Here is a 15,820-nt window from a genome sequence, read left to right on the forward strand (position 1 = left end):
AGCTGCAACAGGAACAGCAGCAGAATGAGAGCAGGAACAAGCCGGGGTCAAGTCCAGGAGCGGGTAGTAATCCAAGCTGGGGTCAGATCCAGAAGTCGGAGCAGCGGCAACTGGAGCAGCAGTGGAATGAGAGCAGGAACAAGCCGGATTCAAGTCCAGGAGCGGGTAGTATTCCAAGACGGGGTCAGATCCAGAAGTGGGAGGAGCTGCAACAGGAACAGCAGCAGAATGAGAGCAGGAAAAAGCCGGGGTCAAGTCCAGGAGCGGCTAGTAATCCAAGCCAGGGTCAGATCCAGAAGTCAGAGCAGCGGCAACTGGAGCAGCAGTGGAACGAGAGCAGGAACAAGCTGGGGTCAAGTCCAGGAGCGGCTAGTAATCCAAGCCGGGGTCCGATCCAGAAGTCGGAGCAGCTGCAACAGGAACAGCAGCAGAATGAGAGCAGAAACAAGCCGGGGTCAAGTCCAGGATTGGCTAGTAATCCAAGCCGGGGTCAGATCCAGAAGTTGGAGGAGCGGCAACAGGAGCAGCAGTGGAATGAGAGCAGGAACAAGCCGGGGTTAAGTCCAGAAGCTGGTAGTAATCCAAGGTCATGCACGGAGGAACACAGAGAACAAAAGACTGCTAGCAGAGGTGCACCTTGGAGCACAAACACAAGGGCAAGGACTGCAACCCAGCTGGTGATAGATATAGTCAGGTGTGTGACATCATCAATATGCGACACCAAGGCAGCAGGAAGTGATGATGTAATCAGAGTCTATCGGAGGCAGCAGTCTGCACATGTCCAAGATGGTTGCCAACAGGAGGGCAAGGTAAGACCTTGACAACCTTCCAGCAGTGTAGGTGGCTCTGGGTGTCTCTCAATCACTTGCAGAGAGATCATTAGTTGGCACTGCTGTGCCCCACCGTGAGTGTATGCAGGGTAGGCAGGGATCTGCAAGAGACGAAGGTGGTGGAACGAAGTTCCACCACATTCCAGCTGAAAAAAGCCATTGGTGTGAGGGCCACATGAAATGGCCTGGTGGGCTGCATTTGGCCCGCGGGCCTTGTGTTTGACACCTGTGCCCTAGGACAGTGATGGTGAACCTTGGCACCCCAGATGTTTTGGAACTACATTTCTTATGATGCTCATACACTCTGCAGTGTAGCTGAGCACCATTGGAAATGTAGTTCCAAGACATCTGGGGGGGGGGGGCAAGATTTGCCATCACTGCCCTAGAGAACAAAATAGTTGTAGTACCCATTTTTTATGTCACGCGATATTACCGCAAAGGTCTAGGAGATGCCAAATTTCAGCAAGAAAATACAGTAAAGTTAATTTTAGGGCACACAAACATAACAAATTACACTATTTTTTGGTAAAATATTAAAGACGGGTTTGGACCAAGTAAATAGATACCCAACATGTCAAGTGTTAAATTTGTGTGCGCCCGTGAAATGGCAACAAGCTTTAGTACCCTCTGTTTTATATAAGGTGGCACTTTAAAAGCCCCCTATAGGTCATCAGTTTAGCGTTATGGAAAAGGTCTGATGCTAGAAATATTGCTCTCACTGGTGTGGGGTTGTTTTTCAGGGGTTGGGCTTGGCCCCTTAGTTCCAGTGAAGGGAACTCTTAAGGAGTCAGCATACCAAGACATTTTGGACAATTTCATGCTCCCAACTTTGTGGGAACAGTTTGGGGATGGCCCCTTCCTGTTCCAACATGACTGCGCACTAGTGCACAAAGCAAGGTCCATAAAGACATGGATGGTCAAGTTTCGGGTGGAAGAACTTGACCTCAAGAGCAGTCTCCGCTTTAATTCATCCCGAAGGTGCTCTATCGGGTTGAGGTCAGGACTCTGTGCAGACCAGTCAAGTTCCTCCACCCCAAACTCGCTCATCCATGTCTTTATTGACCTTTCTTTGTGCACTGGTCCAAATCATTTGGTGGAGGGGGGGATTATGGTGTGGGGTTGTTTTTCAGGGGTTGGGCTTGGCCCCCTTAGTTCCAGTGAAGGGAACTCTTAAGGTGTCAGCATACCAAGACCTTTTGGATAATTTCATACTCCCAATTTTGTGGGAACAGTTTGGGGTTGACCCCTTCCTTGTTCCAACATGACTGCGAACCAGTGTACAAAGCAAGGTCCATAAAGACATGGATGAGCGAGTTTCGGGTGGAGGAACTTGACTGGCCTACACAGAGTCCTGACCTCAAGCGCAGTCTCCTGCTTTAATTCATCCCGAAGGTGTTCTATCGGGTTGAGGTCAGGACTCTGTGCAGACCAGTCAAGTTCCTCCACCCCAATCTTGCTCATCCATGTCTTTATGGACCTTGCTTTGTGCACTGGCACAAATAATTTGGAGGAGGGGGGGGGAGCGTTATGGTGTGGGGTTGTTTTTCAGGGGTTGGGCTTGGCCCCTTAGTTCCAGTGAAGGGAACTCTTAAGGTGTCAGCATACCAAGACATTTTGGACAATTTTATGCTCCTCAATTTGTGGGAGGAGTTTGGGGACGGCCCCTTCCTGTTCCAACATGACTGCGCACCAGTGCACAAAGCAAGGTCCATAAAGCAAGTTCCTCCACCCCAAACAGCGAGTTTAGGGTGGAGGAACTTGAAAGTCCTGACCTCAACCTGATAGAACACCTTTGGGATGAATTCGAGAATAGACTGCAAGCCAGGCCTCGTCCAACATTGGTGACTGACCTCACAAATGCTCTTCTGGAAGAATGGTCAAACATTCCCATAGACACTCCTAAACCTTGTGGACAGCCTTCCCAGAAGAGTTGAAGCTGTTATAGCTGTAAAGGATGGGCCAACTCAATATTGAACCCTACAGACTAAGACTGGGATGCCATTAAAGTTCATGTGTGGGTAAAGGCAGGCGTCCCAATACTTTTGACAATATAGTGGAGCTGGATACTTTCCGGACTGACCTTGTGTGTGTGTGTATATATATATATATTTTTTTTTTTTTTTATATGTATATATTTTTATATTTATATATATGTATGTATATATATATATACGTATCTATGTAAAAAAAAAAAATATATATATATATATATACAGTATATATATATATATATATATATATATATATATATATATATATATATATATATATATATATGTATATTTTGTCCAAGTAATAAAAATGTCTAAAACTATAAAAAAAAAAAGAGAAAGCGGTACGGATCTGGATCTCACTAATCTATTTGAAAAATAATTTGTATAAAGATATCGCTATCGCCGTTGAACACAGTATAAATGTTTGAGGTCCCTCCCACTCAGACAGGATGTGGAAAATGCCGTGAGAATCTTATTGATAAGCCCAATAAACACCCGGGGTCACGCGCCGTACAGAAAAATAGTTAATGGCACGATTTGACCTTTTTTTTGGACCAAATGAGTCAATATCCTGCCGCTAAAGTAATCCTAATGACAGACGCGGCTGGGTATGCTAAAAAAAAAGGGGAGACAAGGAGGAAGCATTTTACGAAGGGTTCATAAAGCGTTAAAGTAAAAACGAAACACACTAGGGATGCACCGATACCATTTTTTTTTTTTAACCAGTACCTATAATTATTTATTTTTTTTTTTTTTCGAGTACCAATAATTTTATTTATTTTCTTTTTCGAAGTACCGATAATTTTTTTTTTTTTTTTTAGTACTCGCAGATACCAATTCCCGATACCTTCCGCAACTGTTTTGTCTAAACTTCAGCTGTCAGAAATGGCACAAAGTATTATAAAGCTATTTAAAAATGAAATATATATTTTTTAATTTTTGCACTTTTTTTTAAAATGTGAAACGTGTAAATATACACTATATTGTCAAAAGTATTGGGACACCTGCCTTTACACGCACATGAGCTTTATTGGCATCCCCAGTCTTAGTCCGTAGGGTTCAATATTGAGTTGGCCCCACCCTTTGCAGCTATAACAGCTTCAACTCTTCTGGGAAGGCCGTCCACAAGGTCTATAGCACAGGTGTCAAACACAAGGCCCGCGGGCCGAATGCGGCCCCCCAGGCCATTTCATGTGGCCCTCGCACCTCTCCTGCAGCTGGAGCACCCCCCTTGTCTCCGTAGTCAGCAGCAGAGAGGACATATCTCCTTTGCCAGATCCTGCACTCCTCTTTGCAGCTTAAGGAAGGCTTGTCCCCCCCCCCTGCTTCCCAGCAGTCTGAAGCAGAGAGGAGGGCAGAACTCCTACAGATTCTGCACCTCTCTGTGCAGCCGCAACACCACCTTGCCTCTTCCTCCCCTGGTCTCAGCATTCAGCAGACTCTGGAAGCTGACTCCAGCCCTCCTCTGGTTCTCCTCCAGACCCTGCACTTTCTTCTTCCCAGGTCCACCCGCATCTTCTTCCTGGCAGCAGCAGAAGGTAAGGGGGTGCATTGTGATGTAAGGAAGGGTGGGTGACTCTTGACTTCTGATGATGGGGGGGCTCTTGAAATCTCATGTAAGGGGGCGTGGGGTGCTCTGGACATCTAATCTTACAGATAAAATCATATTGTAAAGCGCTGCGCAAACTGCTGGCGCTATATAAATCCTGTAAAGTAATCATAACCGGCCCTTTGAGGGCAACCATAATGCTGATGCGGCCCACAATGAAATTAAGTTTGACACCCCTGGTCTATGGGAATGTTTGACCATTCTTCCAGAAGCGCATTTGTCCAATTCGCATGATATCCAGTGCAACTTTGGAGCGTGACTTTTGATCCAACTTTACATTCTATGGATCAAAGTCGCATCTAAAGTAGTGCGGGCGCTTTTTCAAGTTCCCTGCAACTTTAAGTCGCATTGATTTGAATGGGTGCCATTGAAAAGAACGGGGTTCTTTTTGCAGGCTGCGAAGTATATATATATATATATATATATATAAACTTCTAGTAAAACTGTATATTTCTTTACATGGGACCTAGGAGGGACATCTCAGGGGGGAGAGAAGGGGGGCTGTGGTTTGGACTCAAAAGCAGGTCAGTATGGAGCTCTGAAATTTCTCATACACCTCCATATGAATAGCAGCGGTGTAATGTGCTCCTGCCTGCAGCTAATCTTTTCTGCTTGCAAATCCCTATATAAAAAAAATAAATAAATAAATAAAAAAAAAAAAAAAAAAATATATATATATATATATATATATATATATATATATTTTTTTTTTTTATTATTATTATTATTTTTTTTTGTACACTTAAACTAAAACGCGAATGCCAATTATTTGTGAAAGAAAAAAAATACCACTGCAATCATAAAAAGGTTGGATGCACATTTCACTGCAATATTATTACTAGGCAGGATTTATATATAATAAAAACCTCTTCTAGTGATTTAGACCCAAAAGCAAGTCAGTAGGGAGCTCTGAAATTTCCAATACACCTCCATATGAATAGCAGCTGTGTAATGTGTTCCTGCCTGCAGCTACTCTTTTCTATTTGCCAATCCCAGCATCAGAGGGAGGAGGGGTCACTTCACTGAGTCGTTGAATGAACTGGAGAGAGATCTTTCTTTATGAAGGACGTAACATAGCTACAGAGATGGCTGGTGAGTTTCCAAAGTTTACCTGTTAAATCGGGCTTCCAAATATTCACCGAAGGGGTGGCTAACCATCAATCTACGTATGTTTCAGGAGGACATTTTATTCTGCTATTGGTGGTCATGAACGTGAACTGGTCCTTCCAGACTTCTGACACAGGTTGGTCATATTTTGTAACTTTTTCAGGAAATTTCTTTAAGCTGTAAGCCAGGCAGTGGTTGAAGGTAACTCTATATGTTGAAGGTTTAGGGCTTGCCTAGACGGGTGTTGTTTTCAAACCCTGCTTTCTATGTTCGAACCTGCTCGGTAAAATGTTCTGGATTCTATAAAGTTTTGCAAAGTGTCTCGTTTAACTCTCGACTGGTTTAACATCTGATGAACTCAGTTGAAGGATCTGTTTGACGTACAGTATATCCAAAAGCCAAGAGGTTGGGTCTGACCGGCTTTTCCTGGAACCCAAATGCATCTCAATGGCACCAATGAAATGCAACCTCAGAACGGCACCATTGAAGGTTTAAGGACTTGTGTAGACAGGCGGTGTTTTTAAATGTAGTTTTCTACGTTCGAACCCGCTCCGTAAAATGTTCTGCATTCTATAAAGTTTTGCAAAGTATCTCGTTTAACATCTGATGAACTCAGTTGAAGGATCTGTTTGACATATATCCAAAAGCCAAGAGGTTGAGTCTGACCGGCTTTGCCTGCAACCCAAATGCATCTCAACGGAACCGAAGAAATGCAACCTCAGAACGGCACCATTGAAGGTTTAGGGCTTGCCTCGGCTGGTTTAACATTTGATGAACTCAGTTGAAGGATCAGTTTGACGTATACGCAAAACCAAGAGGTTGGGTCTGACCGGCTTTGCCTGCAACCCAAATGCATCTCAATGGCACCAATGAAATGCAACCTCAGAACGGCACCATTGAAGGTTTAATGGCTTGTGTAGACAGGTGTTGTTTTTGAATGTTGTTTTCTACATTTGAACCTGCTCCGTAAAACACTCTGCGTTCTATAAAGTTTTGCAAAGTGTCTCGTTTAACTCTCAGCTGGTTTAACATCTGATGAACTCAGTTGAAGGATCTGTTTGACCTATATCTAAAGCCAAGAGGTTGGGTCTGACCAGCTTTGCCTGCAACCCAAATGCATCTCAACGGAACCGAAGAAATGCAACCTCAGAAGGGCACCATTGAAGGTTTCGGGCTTGTGTAGACGGGTGTTGTTCTCAAATGTTGCCTTCTACGTTTGAACCTGCCTTGTAGAATGTGAAATACTCTGCTCTGGATTCTCTGAAGTTTTGCAAAGTCTCTCATTTGACTATCAGGTAATTTAAAGTCTGATGTACTCAGTTGAAGGACCTGTTTGACGTATATCCAAAGCCAAGAGGTTGGGTCTGACCAGCTTAGCCTGCAACCCAAATGCATCTCAATGGAACCGAAAAAGTGCAACCTCAGAACGGCACCATTGAAGATTTAAGGGCTTGTGTAGACGGGTGTTGTTCTCAAATGTTGCCTTCTACATTTGAACCTGCCTTGTAAAATGCGAAATACTCTGCTCTGGATTCTCTGAAATTTTGCAAAGTCTCTCATTTGACTATCAGGTCATTTAAAGTCTGATGTACTCAGTTGAAGGACCTGTTTGACGTATATCCAAAGCCAAGAGGTTGGGTCTGACCAGCTTTGCCTGCAACCCAAATGCATCTCAATGGAACCGAAGAAATGCAACCTCAGAAGGGCACCATTGAAGATTTAGGGCTTGTGTAGACGGGTGTTGTTCTCAAATGTTGCCTTCTACGTTTGAACCTGCCTTGTAGAATGTGAAATACTCTGCTCTGGATTCTCTGAAGTTTTGCAAAGTCTCTCATTTGACTATCAGGTCATTTAAAGTCTGATGTACTCAGTTGAAGGACCTGTTTAACGTATATCCAAAGCCAAGAGGTTGGGTCTGACCAGCTTAGCCTGCAACCCAAATGCATGTCAATGGCACCAAAGAAATGCAACACAAAGCAGGTCAAATGCAACCTTAGAACGGCACCCTTAAAGTAAATGGGAAATCCAACGACCTGTGTTTTATGCAAAACACCCGTCTACAAAAAACCTCTTAAATATGAAAATGCCATTGCCGTATGCATTGATGAGTAATACTTTACCTCTTGCATAATTAGGCTCCTTAGAATTGTAGCTTTGCTGTAGTAGTTGCATTGATGAGAAGTACATTTTAATAATATTTTATAATATATATATATATATATATATATATATATATATATATATATATATATATTTTTTTTTTTTTTTTACAAATTACTTTGTAGGCATTATAGCTTTGCAGGGATAATGCAACAAATGGACATTGAAAATTGCATTGATAAAAAAATAAAGTATTTTTTTTTGCATAATTAAGCTTGGTAACATTGTTGCTTTCTGTTGTTATAGGACAGGGGTCTCCAAACTTTCTAAACAAAGGGCCAAATTATTGTCCTTCAGACTTTAGGGGAGTCAGACTGTGGCCATTGGGAATACAAATTGTCCTGGTGGCAGTGGGATTTACCCATGCATCTTTGGTGTCAGTGGGAGGAATAGTGTCCCATCATTGATATCACTGGAAGGAATAGTGCCCCATTATTGGTGTCAGTGGGAGAAATAGTGCACCATCATTGGTGTCAGTGGGAGGAATAGTGTCCCATCATTGGTGTCAGTGGGAGGAATAGTGTCCCATCATTGGTATCAGTGGGAGGAATAGTGCCCCATCATTGGTATTAGTGGAAGGAATAGTGCCCCATCATTGGTATCAGTGGAAGGAATAGTGCCCCATCATTGGTATTAGTGGGAGGAATAGTGCCCCATCATTGGTGTCAGTGGGAGGAATAGTGCCCCATCAATGGTGTCAGTGGGAGAAATAGTGCCCCATCAATGGTGCCAGTGGGAGAAATAGTGCCCCATCATTGGTGTCAGTGGGAGGAATAGTGTCCCATCATTGGTATCAGTGGGAGGAATATTGCCCCATCATTGGTGTTAGTGGGAGAAATAGTGCCCCATCATTGGTGTCAGCGAAAGGAATAGTGCCCCATCATTGGTATTAGTGGGAGGAATAGTGCCCCATCATTGGTTTCAGGGGGAGGAATAGTAGCCCATCATTGGTATCAGTGGGAGAAATAGTGCCCCATCATTGGTATCAGTGGGAGGAATAGTGCCCCATCATTGATATCAGTGGGAGGAATAGTGCCCCATCATTGGTGTCAGTGGGAGGAATAGTGTCCTATCATTGGTATCAGTGGGAGGAATAGTGTCCCATCATTGGTGTCAGTGAGAGGAATAGTGTCCTATCATTGGTATCAGTGAGAGGAATAGTGCCCCATCATTGGTATCAGTGGGAGGAATAGTGCCCCATCATTGGTTTTAGCGAAAGGAATAGTGCCCCATCATTGGTATCAGTGGGAGGAATAGTGTCCCATCATTGGTATCAGTGGGAGGAATAGTGCCCCATCATTGGTATCAGTGAGAGGAATAGTGCCCCATCATTGCTATCAGTGGGAGGAATAGTGCCCCTTCGTTGGTGTCAGTTTGAGGAATAGTGCCCAATTGTTGGCATCAATAGAAGAAATAGTGCCCCGTTGTTGATGTCAGTAGCGGGGATTATTGTTGGGAGGAATAGTGTCTTGTATTAATGGGGGGAAAAGTGCCCCAAGGGCCAGATAAAGGTGAGCGATGGGCCACATCCGGCCCCCAGCTCTCAGTTTGGAGACCACTGTTATAGGAGATATAAACAGTGAAAGTTGCATTGATGAATAATTGAGCTGGGTAACGTTATAGGACACATGGACAGTGAGCGTTGCATTAATGAGAAATACTTTAACCTTTTGCCCTTTTGCGTAATTAGGCTTGTTAGCGTTGTAGCTTCGCTGTAATAATGTGAAATATGGACAGTGAAAGTTTCATAATAATTACACAAGTTTTGTGTCTCAACTGTTATATGTGGTCTGTGTCCAGGACTCGTGAAAGAATCCTGGGCTATATGAATCTTCATTCATCGGTTGTCTATTGTGGGATCTTGATAATATTGTTGATTATTTCAGGAAAATGCATTCGGCATGTAAATACTGCTGTCTTGTGATTAATATGAAGTATAATTAATTATAGAGGCTGCGAGAAAGTTAACCCTCTCTAGGCACAATGTTAAATTAGGTGGCTGCTTCATTAGAATACAAGCACCAGCAGATCCTTCACACACCATTCAACATCTTCTAAAGCATCGGTCATGGTCAGGCTAGAAGACCAGTAGCTATAGCAGTAGAGAGGCTCCCACCAACCAGCAGGAAAGGTATACAAGCAGGTCACCCTGGTGGATAATGTGGGCATACCCGAGGCGCGGTGTCTAAGCACTAACCAGTATTCCTCAAAGCTCCTGGTGTTGAAAATGGGTTTTGCTGCACGCTCGAACCGGGTCACGGTCCTCAGGATGGCCCCCCCACCAGGAGGTGAGCAAGCCAGGCTCCAGTAGAAGATGTAACAAGTAGGGATCAAGGTGAAGCGTAGTCAGTAAACAAGCCAAAGGTTGGTAACAAGTGGTTGCAGGCTGGGATCAAGCAAAAGCGTAGTCAAGGAACAAGCCAAAGGTCGGTAATGGATGGTTCCAGGTTGGAATCAAGCGGAAGCGTAGTTGAGGAACAAGCCAAAAGTCGGTACAGAATGGTAGTAGTCCAGGAGCAAGCCAAAGATCAGTAATAGGTGTTTCCAGATTAGGATCAAGCAGAAGCGTAGTCAGTAAACAAGCCAAAGGTTGGTAACAAGTGGTTGCAGGTTGGGATCAAGCAGACACGTAGTCCAGGAGCAAGCCAAAGATCAGTAATAGAAGTTTCCAGATTAGGATCAAGCAGAAACGTAGTCAGTAAACAAGCCAAAGGTTGGAAACAAGTGGTTGCAGGTTGAGATCAAGCAGATGCGTAGTCCAGGAGCAAGCCAAAGATCAGTAATAGGGGTTTCCAGATTAGGATCAAGCAGAAACGTAGTCAGTAAACAATCCAAGGGTTGGAAACAAGTGGTTGCAGGTTGGGATCAAGCAGATGCGTAGTCCAGGAGCAAGCCAAAGATCAGTAATAGGTGTTTCCAGATTAGGATCAAGCAGAAACGTAGTCAGTAAACAAGCCAGGGGTTGGAAACAAGTCTTTGCAGGTTGGGATCAAGCAGAAACGTAGTCAGTAAACAAGCCAAAGGTTGGAAACAAGTGATTGCAGGTTGGGAACAAGCCAAAGGTCGGTAATGGATGGTTCCAGGTTGGAATCAAGCGGAAGCGTAGTTGAGGAACAAGCCAAAAGTTGGTACAGAGCGGTAGTGAAGATATGGACAGCAGCAGGAGTTACAAGAGCGAGTTATTTGCTGAAGGGAGCATGATAGTCTGGCTAACAGGAAGTACAAAGGCATGGCTTAAATGAGAAGTTCATGGGAGGAGCAAAGAGTTTGAGGTTCAGCAGAAACCAAGGTACAAAGCAAGATTGTCCAAGAAAATGTCCTGGGAGCTGTCCAGCATCCCAGGTGGCTCAGCAGGAAGAGATACTGCCAGACACAGCAGAGGCTTCGGGTTCAGATCCAGTTCCTGAGAGGTTCCTAACTTTTTCGTGATTACAAACCCCCAATGAATTGCTCAATATTTTCCATAACCCCTTTCACCAGTCTGTCCAAGCAGTCATCTTAACCAGTCCTATTATGTACCAGTATGACTTCAATAGATGCCAATTTGATGATCTTCTTTTTGAAGTGGGATAAGGGAACAGAGCAAAATTCTAGCTTGTAGCCTTTAGGTACAATGTTTTGGACCCAAATCTCTCCTCCTCGTCCAGATGGCTGCAAAGACCAACAGACATTCCCCCCACTCTGACAGTGGGGAGTGCCCACTTGTGATAAGGACTTGCTTATGGATTTTGAGATTAGTAGCTTATTAGCTTTATTATGACTTTAATAGATGCTAGTTTGTTTATCCTCACTTTGAAGCTGGATGAGGGCAGAGACCAACATTCTAGCTTGCAGACTTTGGATACAATGCTCTGGACCCAAATATCTGAAATGTCCTGTGACCAGAAGGCCTCAAACACCAACAGACATCCCCCAGGCTAACAATTGAGAGTGTCCCTTCATTGTAAGGATGATTTGCTCATGGATTAGGAGGTCCTATTAGGTACTAGTATGATTTCAATAGATGCCAATTTTTTGATCTTTACTTTGAAGCTGGATGAGGGCAGAGACCAAAATTCTAGCTTGTCATAATGCACCTCTGAACTCTGCACTCTGTACGTAATGCTCCTCTACACTCTGCACTCTGTACGTAATGCTCCTCTAAACTCTGCACTCTGTACGTAATGCACTTCTGAACTCTGCACTCTGTACATAATGCACATCAGAACTCTGCACTCTGTACATAATGCACCTCTGCACTCTGTACGTAATGCACCTCAGAACCCTGCACATAATGCACCTCAGAACTCTGCACTCTGTACATAATGCACCTCTGAACTCTGCACTCTACATAATGCACCTCTGAACTCTGCACTCTGTACATAATGCACATCAGAACTCTGCACTCTGTACGTAATGCACCTCAGAACCCTGCACATAATGCACCTCAGAACTCTGCACTCTGTACATAATGCACCTCAGAACTCTGTACATAATACACCTCTGAACTCTGTACATAATGCACTTCTGAACTCTGCACTCTGTACATAATGCACCTCTGAACTCTGCACTCTGTACGTAATAAACCTCTGAACTCTGCACTCTGTACATAATGCACCTCTGCACTCTGTAAGTAATGCACCTCAGAAGCCTGCACATAATGCACCTCAGTACTCTGCACTCTGTACATAATGCACATCAGAACTCTGCACTCTGTACGTAATGCACCTCAGAACCCTGCACATAATGCACCTCAGAACTCTGTACATAATACACCTCTGAACTCTGTACATAATGCACCTCTGAACTCTGCACTCTGTACATAATGCACCTCTGAACTCTGCACTCTGTACGTAATACACCTCTGAACTCTGCACTCTGTACATAATGCACCTCTGCACTCTGTAAGTAATGCACCTCAGAAGCCTGCACATAATGCACCTCAGTACTCTGCACTCTGTACATAATGCACATCAGAATTCTGCACTCTGTACGTAATGCACCTCTGAACTCTGCACTCTGTACATAATGCACCTCTGAACTCTGTACATAATGCACCTCAGAACTCTGCACTCTGTACATAATGCACCTCTGAACTCTGCATTCTGTACATAATGCACCCCTGAACTCTGCACTCTGTACGTAATGCACCTCTGAACTCTGCACTCTGTACGTAATGCACCTCTGAACTCTGCACTCTGTACGTAATGCACCTCTGAACTCTGCACTCTGTACATAATGCACCTCTGAACTCTGCTCTCTGTACATAATGCACCTCTGAGCTCTGCACTCTGTACGTAATGCACCTCTGAACTCTGTACATACTGCACCTCTGAACTCTGCACTCTGTACATAATGCACCTCTGAACTCTGCACTCTGTACATAATGCACCTCTGAACTCTGCACTCTGTACGTAATGCTCCTCTACACTCTGCACTCTGTACGTAATGCTCCTCTAAACTCTGCACTCTGTACGTAATGCACTTCTGAACTCTGCACTCTGTACATAATGCACATCAGAACTCTGCACTCTGTACATAATGCACCTCTGCACTCTGTACGTAATGCACCTCAGAACCCTGCACATAATGCACCTCAGAACTCTGCACTCTGTACATAATGCACCTCTGAACTCTGCACTCTACATAATGCACCTCTGAACTCTGCACTCTGTACATAATGCACATCAGAACTCTGCACTCTGTACGTAATGCACCTCAGAACCCTGCACATAATGCACCTCAGAACTCTGCACTCTGTACATAATGCACCTCAGAACTCTGTACATAATACACCTCTGAACTCTGTACATAATGCACTTCTGAACTCTGCACTCTGTACATAATGCACCTCTGAACTCTGCACTCTGTACGTAATAAACCTCTGAACTCTGCACTCTGTACATAATGCACCTCTGCACTCTGTAAGTAATGCACCTCAGAAGCCTGCACATAATGCACCTCAGTACTCTGCACTCTGTACATAATGCACATCAGAACTCTGCACTCTGTACGTAATGCACCTCAGAACCCTGCACATAATGCACCTCAGAACTCTGTACATAATACACCTCTGAACTCTGTACATAATGCACCTCTGAACTCTGCACTCTGTACATAATGCACCTCTGAACTCTGCACTCTGTACGTAATACACCTCTGAACTCTGCACTCTGTACATAATGCACCTCTGCACTCTGTAAGTAATGCACCTCAGAAGCCTGCACATAATGCACCTCAGTACTCTGCACTCTGTACATAATGCACATCAGAATTCTGCACTCTGTACGTAATGCACCTCTGAACTCTGCACTCTGTACATAATGCACCTCTGAACTCTGTACATAATGCACCTCAGAACTCTGCACTCTGTACATAATGCACCTCTGAACTCTGCATTCTGTACATAATGCACCCCTGAACTCTGCACTCTGTACGTAATGCACCTCTGAACTCTGCACTCTGTACGTAATGCACCTCTGAACTCTGCACTCTGTACGTAATGCACCTCTGAACTCTGCACTCTGTACATAATGCACCTCTGAACTCTGCTCTCTGTACATAATGCACCTCTGAGCTCTGCACTCTGTACGTAATGCACCTCTGAACTCTGTACATACTGCACCTCTGAACTCTGCACTCTGTACATAATGCACCTCTGAACTCTGCACTCTGTACATAATGCACCTCTGACCTCTGAACTCTGCACTTTGTACATAATGCACCTCTGAACTCTGCACTCTGTACATAATGCACCTCAGCCCTGATACCTCCCTGATCTCGATCCAGGGTTGTGCACGGTGGCAGTGGCTCTCTCCCTCCTGATAGGCTCACAGACAGCAGCGGGAGAGAACGGGTCTCTTTAATGAGGCTGCCACTTTACCAAGCAGTAAGCTTCGGAAAGACTGAGTCACTTTATGGCCAGAGCTCTGTTCTACAACAAGGGATAATTTCTTGTTCATAAATGGTAACATCTGGTTGGTACAGACTAATGCCCTCTGCGCATTATCCCTTTCTGATTTGCTTATTAAATAAGCCAGTAAACACTGGAACTTGGCAGGGACTGTAATAAACTGTAGAGACATTGCGAAGTCTTTACTCAGCCATTTATTACGGGAGGAGGTGCACCAAGGTAATTACAAATGTCTTCTTCAACGTAGCCTCCAGAGATGTTTTGGGTCTTAGATAGCCGCCTATTACAGGTTGGTAATTTTCTCTGACTTCCGTTCCTATAGTTATTTATAGGTGACCTCAGGCCGTATGTGACTTGCTGGTACAGGTTCCACCCTTATCTATTTTATTTTACATGCAAATAGACATTGGGAAGAGTCCTGAGTAATACAGGAACCGTATTGTAACCACCTCTTATCACTCCTGTGCTAACATGACTAGGGTCAGGTGCTTACCTTCACCTGGATTTCACCCTTCATTATACCGGGGATGTCTTCTAAGGGCAGGGTGGCAGGAGGGTTGGTCTGCCCAGGGCCGGTGCTTGACTATTTTGCACCCTAGGCAAGACCAGCTACTTGCACCCCCCCCCTCCAAAATAAAAACTGTACTTATTGCTCCCCTTCCTGCAAATAATGCCCCCCCCTTTAACCCTACACTCCCCTTTCTGTACACCCTGCCCTCCTTTAACCCTAAACCTCCCTTCCTGCACACACTGCCCTCCTTCCAGCACACTGCCCCCACTGCCCCCCTTTAACAGTACACCCCCTTCCTGCACACGCTGCCCTCCTTTAGTGCTACACCCCCTTCCTGCACACACTGCCCCCCTTTAATGCTACACCCCCTTCAACCCTACACCCCCCCTTTAACCCTACACCCCTTTCCTGTACACACTGCCCCCCCTTAGATGTGACATCCACCGGGGATGAGGAGGTGACAAGAGAGGAAAGTGGCACTGGCCATGGCTGCGCCCTAGGCGGCAGTGCGCCCTAGGCGGCTGCCTAGTTCGCCTAGTGGTAGCACCGGCCTTGTGTCTGCCAAATATCTGAACATTTCCATTGACACACTTTTTTTTAACTTCATGCGTTCTATGCATGCAGCCCCCCCCTCTCCAAAACTTACCCGAGCTCCCTCTTGATCCAGTGATGATAGGATAGGTCCACTCTAACACTAAAATCCCTGCATCTATAGAC

General features: G+C 44.7%; 1 protein-coding gene across 1 annotated transcript in view; it reads left to right on the forward strand.

Moving 5' to 3' along the window:
• Positions 1-5,406: 5,406 nt before the first annotated feature.
• PTGS1 (prostaglandin-endoperoxide synthase 1) overlaps positions 5,407-15,820 on the forward strand; it is a gene marked incomplete at its 3' end in the record, with an annotated part of 98,472 nt that continues 88,058 nt past the window's right edge. Inside the window, exons 1-2 of the mRNA XM_082263286.1 lie at positions 5,407-5,525; positions 5,611-5,676. Of these exons, the coding sequence (XP_082119412.1) occupies positions 5,468-5,525; positions 5,611-5,676 (124 nt within the window). The 5' untranslated portion in view covers positions 5,407-5,467. The remainder of the gene's footprint in view (positions 5,526-5,610; positions 5,677-15,820) is intronic.

This window comes from Pelophylax lessonae (assembly GCF_965119305.1).
Source record: "Pelophylax lessonae genome assembly, chromosome: 7".
Lineage (NCBI taxonomy): Eukaryota > Metazoa > Chordata > Amphibia > Anura > Ranidae > Pelophylax > Pelophylax lessonae.